Source organism: Anguilla rostrata, chromosome 4, assembly GCF_018555375.3.
Source record: "Anguilla rostrata isolate EN2019 chromosome 4, ASM1855537v3, whole genome shotgun sequence".
Taxonomy (NCBI): domain Eukaryota; kingdom Metazoa; phylum Chordata; class Actinopteri; order Anguilliformes; family Anguillidae; genus Anguilla; species Anguilla rostrata.
In genome coordinates this window covers 29,590,712-29,605,407 of record NC_057936.1, presented here as the reverse complement: position 1 = coordinate 29,605,407, position 14,696 = coordinate 29,590,712, and the positions used below count along the sequence as shown (strand labels likewise).

Below are 14,696 nucleotides of genomic sequence, written 5' to 3'. Positions count from 1 at the left end.
GGTCCGTAAGTATTTTAATGGTGACACAATTTTAGTTGTTTTGGCTCTCTACTGCAGCATGTTAGATTTGGGGGAAAAACAATGAATATGAGGTTAAAATGCAGCTTCATTTTGAGGGTCTTTACATCCATATTAAGTGATCCGTGTAGGAATTACAGCCCCTTTTATACAGACCCCCATTTTTCAGTTTTGCACAGCTGAAAACTGGGGGACACGACATAGAATCATGGTAAAATGGTATATATGCATGTGTATACCAGGAAATAAAAGTTGATTGTCTGTACTTTTGTTTCATATTCATCATGTGATCTCAAATCAAATGCATTAAGTATATAGCACGAATGAATTTCACTTTCTACCTTTACCAACTAATTGTGTAGTTAGCATTCAGCACAAATGATCAACTGGTGCTTCTGAACACCATGTCGGAGTCCAGCTCTTAATCCTCATCAGCTTTAAGCTTCTAATCAAAATAAAAACATCTCACATCAAAAATGGATACAACTCGTTTTTTTTATGAGAAGATGATTGGTGAATACTTGTGTTCCATGTTTTTCAAGCACCAGGCCATAACATTTTAGACCATTTACAATGGAGAGAAACATTTCAAAAACAACAAAGGTCGTGCATGACCACAATTGTGCTAGAATCATTTGAGACACAAAAAGTAGATGCAGTTTAGACTTTATAAACAAAAACGAATCTCTCAATTTGACAAATCTGCAACGTTTCACATGTTGCAGATGAAATATATAACAAATGAATATAACAAATGAAATATTTGAAGCAAAACTGCTTAATCTTGGACACAAAAACAATATGGTTTTCATTCCAACATCACTTACATGTATAGCAAATAATGTTACAGCTTGTGTGAGTGTTTAGTGTACTGTATCAGATGACAGCAGAGCCACAGATCTGTTACAGAATTTCTGTGGTAGAATCTAAGCCTTGACCTTGAGCCTGCACTACTGCCACTCGAATTCTAAAGAATTCCTCAATCAGAAGGCACCATTCTGATCCCCTGTAATGTCTCACAGGGGCATCAAAGCTCTGCGTCCCAGTCCTCTGTGCAATCCACTGCACACTTTACCGCTTCAGCGCACGCAGGACCCACACATTCCGCCCACTCCTCATCCGCATCGGTCTCCTCTTCCTCATCTGCGGCTAATGCCACGGCGAGAGAGTCACCCGTCAGTGCCACCCGACAGTCACCCTGCAGGGCCTCCTGCAGTCGCTGCAGAGAGCCACACAGCCTGTGCACGCTGGGGAAAGACAGCACTCTGGCCAGAGGAACACACACTGAACCTCCCTGCAAGTAGGGCTCCTGTGCCGCCTCTTCTGAAATGTCCTGCTCCTGACGGTCATTGGGGAAAGCGCTGATGTCACTGACATGAAGACCCGCCCCCTCCTTCTCTGAGGCTTCAAGCCATTCCCTCTTGACGTGTTCTGCCCAGTACAGGACTTCATTCACCAGGGTCCTCTGGAAGATGTTGTTGTCACATAGGCTGGGATACACCACATCATACAACTAGAGGGAGAGACACCATAATTATTCAAATACGCAGTTTTGCTATTCAAATAGACTAAAAAATGCTGTTATGCAGATTATGACTGGCAGCAAACTACACTCTAAATCACAGTGCTGTAATGAAGTACAGACTTGTGCATCTGATTGATGAATGTTGAATTCCTTTACCAGTTTGTAAGAAGAAGTGTTTTCCAAGTTCTCACATCTCACATAAGTACCACTTCTGTAGGGATCCTTGCGAAATACTCCGATCTGAGAACAGAACCCGATGCTCTCATCATTGGAGGGGGCTTTGCCTACTCCAGTGAACTCCACCACATAGCCGTATAATCGACACACCTCCAAAGCCCTGCAAAAGAAGAGCTCAGTTTCAAGTGCACAGCAAGGGTTGAACTGAGTAGTACAAATACCATGGAATTATTACAATCTTCTGTAATACTGAAATGCAAAGGCATCATGTTAATTGTTTGGTATACCAACCAATTCTGAAAGTCTGTTTTGGTCCACTCAAATTTATGGTCAATGTGTCTAAACCCAGAGCATCCTGGCAGCAAGGGGTTGAAGTCTGCATTTGGAGTGCTGACGATCACGGCGGCAGGGGACATATATCCAAACAGAACCTCGGAAAACCTTTCCACTTCAGCAAGTGGCAGGTGTTCAATGCTGTTCATCAACAAAGTACACAACACCTAGTTAGCATACTGACCAAAAGCTTTAAAAATGTCTTCAAAAACTCTAAAAATGAATATTGGATTAACCAAATTCATATGAAAAAACTCTTTACCATGTAAATTATGACAGATAATACAATCCTGTTCATAGTACCAGGCTAACGTTAGTTTCAGTATAATTAGTTAGTTAATACCAGTTAATAAAAACTGATATATTTTATCACAATATTATGTGGCACAAATGGAACTTATCACAGACATTACCCATAAACTATAGCTATAAGAGAAGAATAACTTACAGCTCAATGCACGTCACAAGATCAAATCCCTTGGTGCGCAATTCCTTTTCAGTGACAGATCCCTGATAAAGCTCAATTGTTAACGGCTGGTCAGCTGGTTTCAGGTACTCACTTGGGAAAGGGGCCAAAGCATACCTGTTAAAAACAATAAACATACAAACATTTCATATGACGACGCAAGATCAACCATGGTTTTGAAATGCATTAAAAAATTAATGTTACATTTTATGTTTAATAACGGAACTGTCAATGTCTACGCCAACCAACAGCTCTATGTCACGATGAAATTTCAGCTTTCTGAGCAGACTACAGTCAGCACATCCCAAATCTACCACCTTCAAGAAAAAGAAAAGAACGATTAAAACGTTAGTGCTTCCTTCGAATGTTCAAATTAGCGTCTGAAGTTAGTTAATATATAATAAAATATAATAGTCTAGTATTATTAGCAATAATATATTTGCGTGGTGTACATGTCAGAGCAAAAGACAAGTTTAAGTCACCTTAATTAATAATTAATACTTCGATTAAATCATATATCTTCTAATTTACGAATGATCAAAACAAGAAAAATTGCCAGAGCTAGCTACCTTCTTGGGTTTGTGCCTTTTAACAAACTCTACAACAAACTGGTATCTCTGCTTGTACAGTGGAGGTGTGAACATCATGGCGAAAAAAGTTGAGCCAACATTAGTTAGTCTTCATAACTTTCGCTAGGTACGTTACGTGAATACACACAAACAGATATTCATTTCTGTAAGTGATATGATAGGTTCTCAGTTACAAAGCACAAATCAATAGGAATACCAGCGAGGTTTTGCGCAAAACATCTGCTCAATCGTTACTAAACTAAATTAGTCTTGACTAGCTATTTGCTTGCAGTATTCGGTTGGCTAAGCCCGTTCTGGGCTAATCTATTTATTGTGTTTCCTAACCTACGCAATTTGCAACCATTGTGGCTCCTGTAGGATGAAGTACTGAAAGATAATGCGGCAAATTTCAGAGCCACCATGGAGATCGATCTATTCAGTTTCCTGAAACTAAGACAATATTTAACCTATTCGAAAATGTTTTCGTGAATCTCATTGGATGTGCGAGCGATACGTAAACTGATTTTCTGCTTCTTTCGGCTGCAGTTACGGCCATCTTGGTCCCCGGTTAGCTGGTGCGTTGAAGCAGGTCTTTGCTCATACTTAAAGGGCTTAGTAATTTTGTAAATTGGTTGAACGTTTGTGTTTAGATATTGGATGTAACGTTACTTAACCGAGAGACGAGCGGAAATCAAGTTTTAATGGAAAAACAGTTGTAACTAGTGTCCCCAGAATAATAACCGTAAGCGCCAGATACATAGCTAGCTTTAGCTACGAGATATGGCAAATAACACGGCGTTGGCGGGGAATCAGCAGCAGCAACAGGCCGTGAATAAACCCGCTGCATCAGGAAAGCATGGCAATGTATTACCTCTGTGGGGCAATGAGAAGACCATGAACCTGAACCCCATGATTTTGACGAACGTGCTGTCCTCGCCTTATTTCAAGGTACAGCTATATGAGCTGAAAACTTACCACGAAGTCGTGGACGAGATCTACTTTAAGGTAAGGATGCTTTTTTTTTTTTTTTTTTTTTAATCGTCACGCTGTTTAACGCTAGATGCTTAGCTAGCAGAACCGCTACATTAATTAATGGCAGGCTAATTTGCTGTGTAATTAGTGTCTTGCTGTCAAGCACCTGTTTACGAGTGCGTTAACATAGCTAGCGGTTTGCCTAACGTCATACTGGAGTATTGGCTGCTAATTCCCAAAGGTTGTTGGCTCAACATTATGGTGCAGCCTACTGCAAGTCAAACTTGGAACATATCGATGGATGCATTTGTATGGAATGTAGCACTCGTCACCAGATTAATTCTGCGGTCCACATTTAGCGTCAAAATCGGCTGGTGAGGTCGTATGATTCCCCTCACCCACCCCACATAGTGTATGTATGTCAACTAGGCTAACTACACAAACTAACTTAATAGCCAGTTAGCAAACCAGTTCGCAGTTTGGAAGTGACGGACGCTCGTAGTAACGTTCGCTATTTTGTTGGGCACCTGACGATATCTGTCATTTTTGCATATAGGTAGCTAGCTGGCTGGTATTACCCATCAAGCAAGTACGAGTTTTCCTATAATAAGTGCAGCCGATATAGCAATAATATAATATGAATAATTTGCTTCCGTTGTTTATCATTAACTGTTACTGAGTCGAAGAATTAACATGTTATTGTAGTCTGCCAGTTTAAATATCTTTTACAGGATTTCTGTTCTTTGTTATTGTACGTTTGATCAGGCATTATGCAACCCTCTCGAGGACTACGAGTCCATTGAATCATCAGCGTCGGTTCAATGCCGGCGCAAGTATGGTTAATTTCTCCACTTTCTTCCTCTAAGTGTTTGCTTGAAATGTCCAGCATTTCTGATTATGAAAAATTCGAACGTACTGTACGCGTGTCATTTTGCCTTTGAAGTATATGCTCTGTAACCACATCAAATTTTGAAGAAAATCTCTTCGGATTTAGGTATGTGGCTAATGTTATAATTCAATAAAATATAAAACATTAGCAACGATTTGGCAGTTCTGGCTTTACAAAGTATTTATTTCCTCGTTGTCACAAACGTACTTAACTATTCAAGGGTATTGCTCTTCCAAGTCCTTGGTACTAAGAGGAAAAAGCTTCCCAAAAATGTTTCTCTTTGTGGTTGCGACAGGACAGAAGGTACAGTCTTGATTACATGGCAGTAGTCTGATAAGCCAGATGACTGATGATGCGTGATGTAATTGTGTGATTTAAATGCAAGTTTGCCCCCCACAAGTAACACAATGGCCTTATTAGAGCCTGTTCAGCTTTTTGCCAATCTCGACCACGGAAAATAGGATAACGCAATGTTAAATATTTAAAATAATAATTGATGCTTTTTATTGCATTCGGCACTCATGCACCCAATTGAGAACTCCAGACTTAAATTCAATAGCACGTTAATCCTCCACTTGATGGTACAAGTCAGCATTACTTTTAACCATAAGCTTTTATTCATCTGGGTGATAACATAAATTTGGTTGCAAAAAGACAGCTTTTTTTTTTTTTTTTTTTACCGGTGGCTCTCTGATCAATTAAATGCACAAGAAACTCAGCTAAATACAGCCTAAAAGATTTTTAAACACAGACTGGGGAAAATTAACAAGAAATGAGTTGCAGCTGTTTATCACATGGCACATACCAGTCCTGGGCTGCCTGTTGAGTTGCTCTAATTGTTTGCCATGGTGGTAAATATGTCTGTGGGAACCAGTCCTCATATTGCATTCGGTTCCTTCATTTCAGAGTTTGCAGTGTTTGAAGGAAACCACTGCACAGCCTTGCTGTCCTAAGAGCAAAATTCATACTCTGGCTGCAGGAGTGAGAGCATGCAGTTCTATTAATAATGTATGAAAAGTGGCCTCCTGATTGGCACAGCAAACTAAAGCACTCGTCCATGCTGCAGCGACATGCCCCTCAGTACACAGATGAACCCAGCCAGTGCCCACTGCGGCTGCAACGTGCTATTGGCCCTAGCGTCATCTAGAGAGGGAGGGTTCCATCAGCAGGTGTTCCCCGCTAGAGCAGCCACTCTGGTCGATTGGGTATGAGTGTACTAGGGCTGTCAAACTATTCGAAAATCTTTTCTTTTTTTTAAGTTCAAACCTAAATTTGAGCATTCGAATATTAGTTTTGGATCCCACGTTTTGTAATTAACATGAATATACAGGCTTTAATTTCATGCGGCGAATCATGTTCTTGAACGCAAAGTTCATTTCCTGTGCTAACGTTACTTCCTCTGTCAACAAAAAACGTTCTGCCCTGGACCCAGAGCAAGTGGATCGTCTGGTTTTCCTGGCTAATAACCTCCGGTGATACTTCCAGCTCATGGACACCTAACGTTACTGGTCAGCTAGCCTCGCGAGCCAGCCTCTTTTTTTTAACTTCGTTCAACAGATCTGGTCAGCTAACATTTTAGGCTAAATAATGTTCCCATGGCAGGCTATGTTTCCTTTCTGTTCTGAAGATTTTTATAAAATTGGATGATGAAAGAAGTTAAACAAACTAAACGGAGTAAGTAATTTATGTTGTTTTAGGCTACACGTATTAGCCATTTGAATAGTTTTTGTGTTAAGAAATAACCAGGGATTTCCTATAAACAATCATTTCCCTATTATTGTGATTCATAAATGCCGAGTTGTGACAAATTACATCCTCGAGAAAGTGCTTTATTCATTTGCGCATTAGGCTATAGAAACTGCAGGGGGCTCATTTATAAAATGAACTTGCGTGCTTACGCCAGTGAAGACCTGACGTAGAGCCACAACCGTTTCCACGGTCAAATCGAGTCATGTTGAAATTTTATAAATCACTACTTTGACGTGATTTTCTACGTACGCGCCACACAGTTAGTCTAAAATACGTTTTATAAATGAGGCCCCAGATGTAGTAACCTAGTATGAAAGTTGTCCTCTATTCCACTGCCCGCTTGTGGAAAATAACGCGCAGGCCAGTTTAGAGGGAGCGTCACGTGCATATTGCGCCCGACAATAAGCAGCTTATTTTTGTGAATTATAGGCAAATGATATTCGAATATATTCGAACTCTGACTAATTACAAAAGCTAATATTCGAAATCAATTTAATTGCACTTTTGACAGCCTTACAGTGTACCTCCACCAGCTGCACACTGTGCAGTTCAGCTAGCAAGCTGCAAGGTGCACTGAAGCAGGCACTGGCTGTATATGTTTTGGAGTAGCGCTCAAGACTGCTCCCTCCTGAAATGTTGAATGAAGTTGCAGTGAAGGGTTGTGCATATGATTATGATTGGATGTAATGTATGGGGATGACTTTTTTCTTGTCTTCTGTTTTTTGTTTGTTTGTTTCTTCCCTAAATTTTAGGAATTAAGATTTTGTGTTTCCTATATTTGTGTGTTCAAACTCATCAGCAATGCAGTTTCCGCTAGGTTGCAGTCAAAGCCAACCATAGGCCATTTATTGTGTCATTTTCATTGACATTTGATTCATGAATTGTTTTTTTTAATATGTGGTCATCCCTGTTAATTGCTCTGAAGAATTTCACTGTTTAAGATCTATTCACAGTTTAGGGTGTCTGCTGATCTGGATATGACTTGCTACAGATTTATTTAAAAAACAACACAGTGGTTTGGTTTGTGGTAACTATTTTTTTGAGCATATCCTGACTTCGGTGTGGTCTACCAAGTGGCAGTATTTCGAAACTACTCTGTTCACCAAAAACCCATAGTTCCTTCAAATCAGAAGTATTTATTCTCCTTTCAGTCACAGAACAGTTTAAAATGCAGCATAGTGGCAGATGAAGCAGAGTTTGAGATATTGGATTGTATATGACCAGACTCATTTTTCCCTCAGGCTCTTCCTGTGAAAAGCTCCATTATACTATAGCCGCTTTTCCACAGCATGGTACCGGCTCAACTCGACTCTACTCGCCTTTTTCGGTTTTCCATCGAGCAAAAGTTGTGGATAGTTCCTGGTACCTGGTACTTTTTTGGTATCACCTCCGTCGAGGTTACAAGTGAGCTGAGGCGATACCAAAAGGTGACGTGAAAACACTGCAGACCACTGATTGGTTAGAGCAACGCGTTTCATGCGGCGTCGCTAATGACAACCAGCTACATTGACGGGGGTACTATCTGCAGTGGAAAACGAAGTACCAAAAGCGAGTAGAGTCGAGTCGAGCAGTACCATGCAGTGGAAAAGCGGCTTATGCTGCCTCTTACAGTAGCATAAGGAGACATAGCTCTTTTATTGTCTCTCTCTTGCATTACTTCTAACAAAATAACAATACCCAGTGCCCTGGGGAGAAATAAATACTAAACTGAAAATGATTCAAGGTTCAGAATTGAATAGGGCACATGGATGAATTATCAAGTATTTGACCATTCTGTCATCCTACATTAACAAAATCAATTTTTAAAATTCGGTCAAACTGTGATCATTATGTTTTGAAACTAACAGTGAAATTTGTCAGACTTTGACAAAGGTGTTTTTGTGTGCATTTCAGGTGACCCATGTTGAGCCATGGGAGAAAGGCAGCAGGAAGACTGCAGGCCAAACTGGCATGTGCGGAGGGGTAAGTAGAAGTACGTGCCTTTTGACTACTTCCTGTCCTACTTCCTGTCCTTTGTGCAGAGTAGGAAAGCCTTTGGTTTCAAGCTGAAAAGAGACAGTGAGTTGTGCCACCCTATCGATCGCACGGAAGTGTGCACGTCTGCTACGTCCGTTACGCTTTCGCTGGTGGGACGCACTGGCTAGACGTGTGGATTTCTGAAAGTGTGTTCTCCTTCAGGTCCGTGGTGTTGGAACCGGAGGCATCGTTTCTACAGCCTTCTGTTTGCTGTATAAACTGTTCACCCTGAAGCTGACACGCAAGCAGGTGATGGGTCTCATCACACACACCGACTCCCCCTATATTAGAGCCCTCGGGTTCATGTACATAAGGTACGCCTGTGTATTCGCTGAAGAAACATTTTTGGGCTCACGGAGTGTTCATGGCTGTATGTCTGGTCTTTCACTGCACTGATTGGCAAGACCAGTTTGAGCAGATGGACTGATTTCTGTCCTGAGAATGTGATGTACTGGTGAATGTGGCAGTGTACTCTTGTGAAATGATGTCTTTGTTGCCGTGAAACAGATACACTCAACCCCCTCCAGACCTCCTGGACTGGTTTGATGGGTTCCTTGATGATGAGGAGGTATGTTAACACGGGTAATATGTTTTTCCTTACTGGTATTGAAAACAAATACTTTTCTATAACCTAATGCATGTTTTCATTATTCAAATAGGCTATAGTTCACTACTTTATATTGTGATGCATAATAGCTAATTTTCACCTTTGCCTTCATTTGGCTTAATGTAACTGTCTCTCAAATGTTCCTGGCAGTTAATAAAGATTAGGTCACTGCTCTGTTCCTGTTTTATCATGGTAAGTACGAATGAAATGTAATTTATATAAACATTAAAACATAGGCATGCTCTGTTTCTTTTGACAGAAATGTAGTCACACAAGCCAATGTAGTACACCAGTGTAATATTCACAGCTATTGCCAATGTTTACCCCAAAATAATGTAAGATTTAAGGGATGAAGATACTATTTTCCTGATCTAAGAAGTATACTTGGCACTAGCAAAGAGGGCATCCATTTACACTTTGGCTGTTGATAAGGTGTTTTTTGAGATTTCTTTGTTCTTATGCAGCATTGACGTGCCGCTTTACCTCCTTCCAATTGGCTAATTTCCATGTTTTCTTCTTTAGATCTCCCTTGTGCAGCAGGTGAATTGGAAATTGTATCTCAGCACTGTTGGTTTGTGTGTGTGAGTGCAAGCAGCCGTTTTACCATTTAGCCTCTTCTTCTGTGTACCTGGTTTGAACATTGTTCTCCACCTGTGCTTACGCTGTAGGTTCAGCCAGACAATAACTAACTAACTCGTCTTGAACTATGGGGCGGCACAGCAGAAAAGATGTTGGTGTAAGGACATGTCTCTAAACACAGTGGTCGGATAACGGTCTTTTCACGGTGCCTCTTCCTCATTGGACTAAAGGCAGTTGGTTTGTTATTGTGTCTTTTTATTGAAAGGAACCTGTAGTGTAAACATCTTTAAATTAGCTGAGCAGCAGTTACTTTTACCACCTTTCCTGTGCATTAAATCTTGACCTTTCTCTGAATTAGCTTATAAGGATGATTGCTTTTTGTCCATATTAAGCTTAATGAATACAGAGGTGAACATTGGGTACTTGGTCATCACAAATGTTATGCCTGGATTTGATGACTGAAATCTTGGTAGACCTTTGTTAAGGATCAGTAATTGCACAACTCTGAGGACACTTTGAGGTGAGATTCAGGCTGGACTGGCTGTGGGGGGAATGAGTTGCTAATGGCACGGATGGCCGTGTTTTCCAGGAGCTGGACGTAAAAGCCGGCGGTGGATGCGTCATGACGGTAGGGGAAATGCTGCGCTCTTTCCTGACCAAGCTGGAGTGGTTCTCCACGCTGTTCCCGCGCATCCCCGTGCCAGTGCAGAAGATGATAGACCAGCAGATGAAGAGCAGGCCCAGGAAGATCCCAAACAAGGAGGGCCAAGAGGAGGCGGAGGAGCCAGAGTGGCACGCTGAACACAGGTGACCCCCTGAGGAGGCCTCCTCTTAGTATCTGCCGGTTTTCTCCTCCTGCCGCTCGTGCCTGGTGACCTTCTCCTCTGCTCTTTCCGCAGGACTCCCAGAAGAACCCCGAGCCCCCGGAGGTCCCCCAAGAGGTCGAGGAGCAGGAGCCACCACCCAGACGGGCACGGCTCCGCCAGCTTCGACTGGGAGCTGGAGAGGGAGCGCGAGCGCCAGAGGAAGGAGAGGGACGGCAAAGACCAGGACAGGGAGAGGGGTGAGAAGGACAAAGACAGGGAGCGGGGGGAGAGGGGTGAGAAGGACAGAGACAGGGAGCAGGGGGAGAGGGGTGAGAAGGACAGAGACCGGGAGCGGGGGAGAGGGGTGAGAAGGACAGAGACAGGGAGCAGGGGGAGAGGGGTGAGAAGGACAGAGACAGGGAGCAGGGGGAGAGGGGTGAGAAGGACAGAGACAGGGAGCAGGGGGAGAGGGTTGAGAAGGACAGAGACAGGGAGCGAGGGGAGAGGGGTGAGAAGGACAGAGACCGGAGTGACAGGGACAGGGGGGACAAAGAGCGGCGGCGCTCGCGAAGCCTGGACCGCGCCACGGACCGACGGAGCAGCCGGAGCAAGGACCACCGCCGGAGTCGCTCTGCTAGCCGGGACTGGAAGAACAACCGCAAGGACCGCGAGAAGGAGAGGGAAAGCGACGGGGACCGGAGCAGGAGGAAGGACCACGACCATGACCGAGACAGAGCTAGCGACAAGGACAGAGACAGAGGCAATGACAAGGACAAGGACAGGGCTAGTGACAGGGACAGGGACAGGGCTAGCGACAAGGACAGGGACAGGGCTAGCGACAAGGACAGGGGCAGGTTTAGAGATGGCGGGGAGAGGACAAAAGACAAGCGGGGCAAAGGAGAGACGGAGGACAGGAGGCACAGGGAAGAGAGGGAGGAGAAGAGGCACAGGGAGGAGCGCAAGGCGAAGAAGCACAGCCAGAGTAGGAGCGGCAGCAGGAGCAGGGAGCGGAGGCAGCGTAGTGGCAGCCGCAGCAGGACCCACGCCGGCAGGAGCAGCCGCAGCAGGAGCAGGCACAGGGCCGAGCGGCCTGCCAAGAGGCCCCAAAGCCACAGCAAGGAGAGGCCCCAAAGCCACAGCAAGGAGAGGCCCCAAAGCCACAGCAAGGAGAGGCCCCAAAGCCACAGCAAGGAGAGGCCCCACAGGCACCGCCGGGAGCACAGCGACTCCAAGGACCAGCGCAGATGCCAAAGCACAGAGGGAGAGGAACAGGTGCAGGAGAGCAAGACAGGGTCCACGTAATTTAATCTTCAGTTTCGTTCGCTCACTAGTTTCTTTTGTAATTTGCTTGTTTAGTACGGAAATGCATCTCTAGGTTTTCTTGGGCCGCTTGTTTAAGTTTCTCATTGTAGGGAAGTGCCTTTGTGTCATCTTCAACCGCCATTGTACCCCAAAACTTGAGTTGTGATGCAAAGGTTTTCATTTTTATCATTTGTTTTCAAAATTGCTTTGTAAATAAGTCTGAGAATGTTTTAAGGCAAATGGAGCACCAACTATGGTAAATTTGTATTAGGGGTCAAGACTGCCTGAAATTGTGCTGTATTTGGTTAATTGCCTCGTTGCAATTTTTTTCTAATAAAATACTTTTACGGATGACATAGTGTGTTTCCGTGTGTAAAGAGCAAAAACATGCATGCACCAGTTAAAAACCAAATGTAAAATTTGGGTTCATTAAGGAACCTGTGGTTGCAAATGGGTTCTTTTCCTTCCTATTCTCTGACTCTGCATTATTGCCTTTACTTCTTTGAAAAGAATAGCCATCCATTTGGAAGTGCATATATTAATATTTAGATTTTTGCTGGGCAAAAAATCCAAACATACTTTCCCTAAGTGATCTGCCCTATTTTTGAATCTCTTGTTTTCCTTCTCCATTTTTCGTTAGTCGAGAATCCAGCCAGGCTTTGTTGCATTGTTGCGTCTAGTTTCTGTGCAGAATGGAGGCTGTATTCCAGGTTAGCCATGACCTCATTAGGGAATCAATAACAAAGACTTTTTTGTCCCTGTGCTGCACATCTAATCTGCCACTCCCAGGGCCTGAAATCCCATGTGGACCTGAGACAAAAACTAAATTTCTCCCCTGATAAGGCAGGAGGCTTACTGATGTTCTGTTATCAATATCGCTTGTACTCTATACACAGTGCCCTCCAATAGTATGGTAACAGTAAAGTGAAATTTGTTATTTTTCTTAAGGCATTTGGATTTGATATCAAAATAAGAATTGGACAAATTAGTCAGCTCGTATTTCACGGTGTTTATGCCATGAATTAATCTATTGTACAGAAATTACTGTGTTTGTGATGAGTTCCCCTTTTTTCAGCTGTGTAAAATCAAGTTAACATATGAACTTAAAAATAAATCAAAGCAATAGCCTAATATTTGGTTGCAAAACCCTTAAATGCAATAGCTGCATCAAGTCTACTTGATCACCAAACATTTGGTATCTTCTTTGAAATGCTTTTCCAGGCCTTTACTGCAGCTACCTTCAGTTGATCTTTTTCTATTTTGGAGGTTTCTGTCTTCAGTGTCCTTTTCAGCAATTGCATGCTGTATTGGATTTAAATCGGGTGATTTGGCCAGTCAAGAACTTTTGTCTTTTTCCCATTGATGAATGCTTTTGGGGTCATTGTCTTGCTGAAGAAATGGAAATGCTGGCTGATGAGAATTTGTACATAGCCAGATAAAATCTGTCTGTACACTTTTAAATTCATCCTGCTGCCATCCTCTGTTGCATCATCAATGAAGATGAGTGAGCCTGTTCCAGAAGCAGCTATACATGCCCAAGCCCATGACAGTACCTACTGCATATTTCTCAGTGGTATGCTTTGGATCATGGGCTGTTCCTTTCTCCACATTTTCATCTTCCCATTGCAAACCTTGATAAAGGTTTATTTTGGTCTCATCTCTCCATAAAACTTTGTTCCAGAACTCTTCTGGCTTCCCTATTTTTTTGGTGAATTCTGATCTATCCTTTGGATTCTTGCTGCTGATGAGAGGTTTCCATCCTGGAGTGTAGCCTCTATACTACTGTCTAATTCTTCTGCATATGGTGACTTGGGATATTTTCACCGCTGCCCTCTGGAGACTGCTAGTGATGTTTTAGGGTTTTTCTTCACAGCTCTTGGGATTTGTCTGTCATCAGATGCAGTTCCGTGGCCGACCTGTACGGTGTTTATTGCTGAGTCCACCAGTGGTTTCCTTATTTTTCAATACTTTCCAAACTGCTGTATTTGATACGCCTTGTTTCTGTGCTATCCTTAATTCTTTTGTTCTCTCAGCTCACAGATTAGTTGTTTAGCCAAAGTTAGTTCTTTGGTCTTCATGATGGTGTATGCCTCTGACTCCAAATGCAGTCTCTACAGAAGCAAACAAAGTCTTTAACCAAGACTCGACACTCACTGCTCTTGTCTGTGTGAAAGATCCATGCAAAAGGAAACACCTGACCACCTGTTATCACCTGTCAGTCATCTGCTAATTTTGCTGTTTCTGTAAAATGGTGGAACATATAATCATGTAGAATAACAGCTGATTGTCAGTACTTGTCTCGTTCATCAATCATTCCTTTTCATTTGCGAGTTAGCTGATGGTTTCTTTGGTTTCATCCAGGGTAGTTGGGTCAGCGAGAGATGTGGACGTCAAACAAGGGTGCTAGCGGTTAAAACGGCTCGATTCAGAAAGTTCTACCTATTTTACGTAATCTTCACTCCACCAAGAAAGTGTAGGCTGAAATAAACACCTCTTTAGTCATTCCTATAGTTAGCCAATCCTGAAGTCCTATATCCTGGTAAATGACTAAGTTGAATCATGGAGCTTAGGAAGTTAGATGCTGATGTATGGACTGCTGAGCGGGTCAGGGCATCCTAGCAGTGCGGCCCCTCAATCCAGCAGGACCAAATGTTCCCATATCAGCCTAGCCCAGCTCGTTGTTCTGGG

General features: G+C 42.9%; 2 protein-coding genes across 6 annotated transcripts; one reads left to right on the top strand and one right to left on the bottom strand.

The window, feature by feature from the left end:
- Positions 1 to 499: 499 nt before the first annotated feature.
- On the bottom strand, positions 500 to 4,414 carry henmt1 (HEN methyltransferase 1). Of its 4 annotated transcripts, none has more exons than XM_064332090.1 (6): positions 4,064 to 4,414; positions 2,724 to 2,836; positions 2,502 to 2,636; positions 2,012 to 2,194; positions 1,700 to 1,880; positions 500 to 1,531 (listed from the first exon to the last, which is right to left on the bottom strand). In XM_064332090.1, coding segments are annotated over exons 2-6 (987 nt in total). In that variant the 5' UTR covers positions 2,726 to 2,836; positions 4,064 to 4,414; the 3' UTR covers positions 500 to 1,045. The 4 variants fall into 4 exon arrangements, with proteins under 4 accessions (XP_064188160.1, XP_064188159.1, XP_064188157.1 ...); XM_064332089.1 differs by lacking the exon at positions 4,064 to 4,414 and adding an exon at positions 3,609 to 3,649; XM_064332087.1 differs by lacking the exon at positions 4,064 to 4,414 and adding an exon at positions 3,603 to 3,644.
- LOC135253152 (pre-mRNA-splicing factor 38B-like) lies at positions 3,869 to 12,362 on the top strand. Of its 2 annotated transcripts, XM_064332084.1 has the most exons (8): positions 3,869 to 4,093; positions 8,592 to 8,660; positions 8,877 to 9,028; positions 9,222 to 9,282; positions 9,844 to 9,861; positions 10,490 to 10,707; positions 10,800 to 10,963; positions 11,206 to 12,362. In XM_064332084.1, exons 1-8 carry the CDS (start codon positions 3,869 to 3,871, stop codon positions 12,006 to 12,008), a joined length of 1,710 nt encoding a protein of 569 aa, XP_064188154.1. In that variant the 3' UTR covers positions 12,009 to 12,362. The 2 variants fall into 2 exon arrangements, with proteins under 2 accessions (XP_064188154.1, XP_064188155.1); XM_064332085.1 differs by lacking the exon at positions 9,844 to 9,861.
- The last annotated feature ends 2,334 nt before the right edge of the window (positions 12,363 to 14,696 follow it).

Excerpts from the sequence above, each read along its gene's own strand:
- henmt1 (XM_064332086.1), bottom strand. The coding sequence starts at position 3,166 with ATGATGTTCACACCTCCACTGTACAAGCAGAGATACCAGTTTGTTGTA. Across the intron at positions 2,195-2,501 it reads CTTGTGACGTGCATTGAGCT|CATTGAACACCTGCCACTTG; the intron begins GTAAGTTATTCT and ends GTTGATGAACAG. Across the intron at positions 1,881-2,011 it reads AAAACAGACTTTCAGAATTG|GGCTTTGGAGGTGTGTCGAT; the intron begins GTTGGTATACCA and ends CTTCTTTTGCAG.
- LOC135253152 (XM_064332084.1), top strand. The coding sequence starts at position 3,869 with ATGGCAAATAACACGGCGTTGGCGGGGAATCAGCAGCAGCAACAGGCC. Across the intron at positions 4,094-8,591 it reads TGGACGAGATCTACTTTAAG|GTGACCCATGTTGAGCCATG; the intron begins GTAAGGATGCTT and ends TGTGCATTTCAG. Across the intron at positions 8,661-8,876 it reads AAACTGGCATGTGCGGAGGG|GTCCGTGGTGTTGGAACCGG; the intron begins GTAAGTAGAAGT and ends GTTCTCCTTCAG.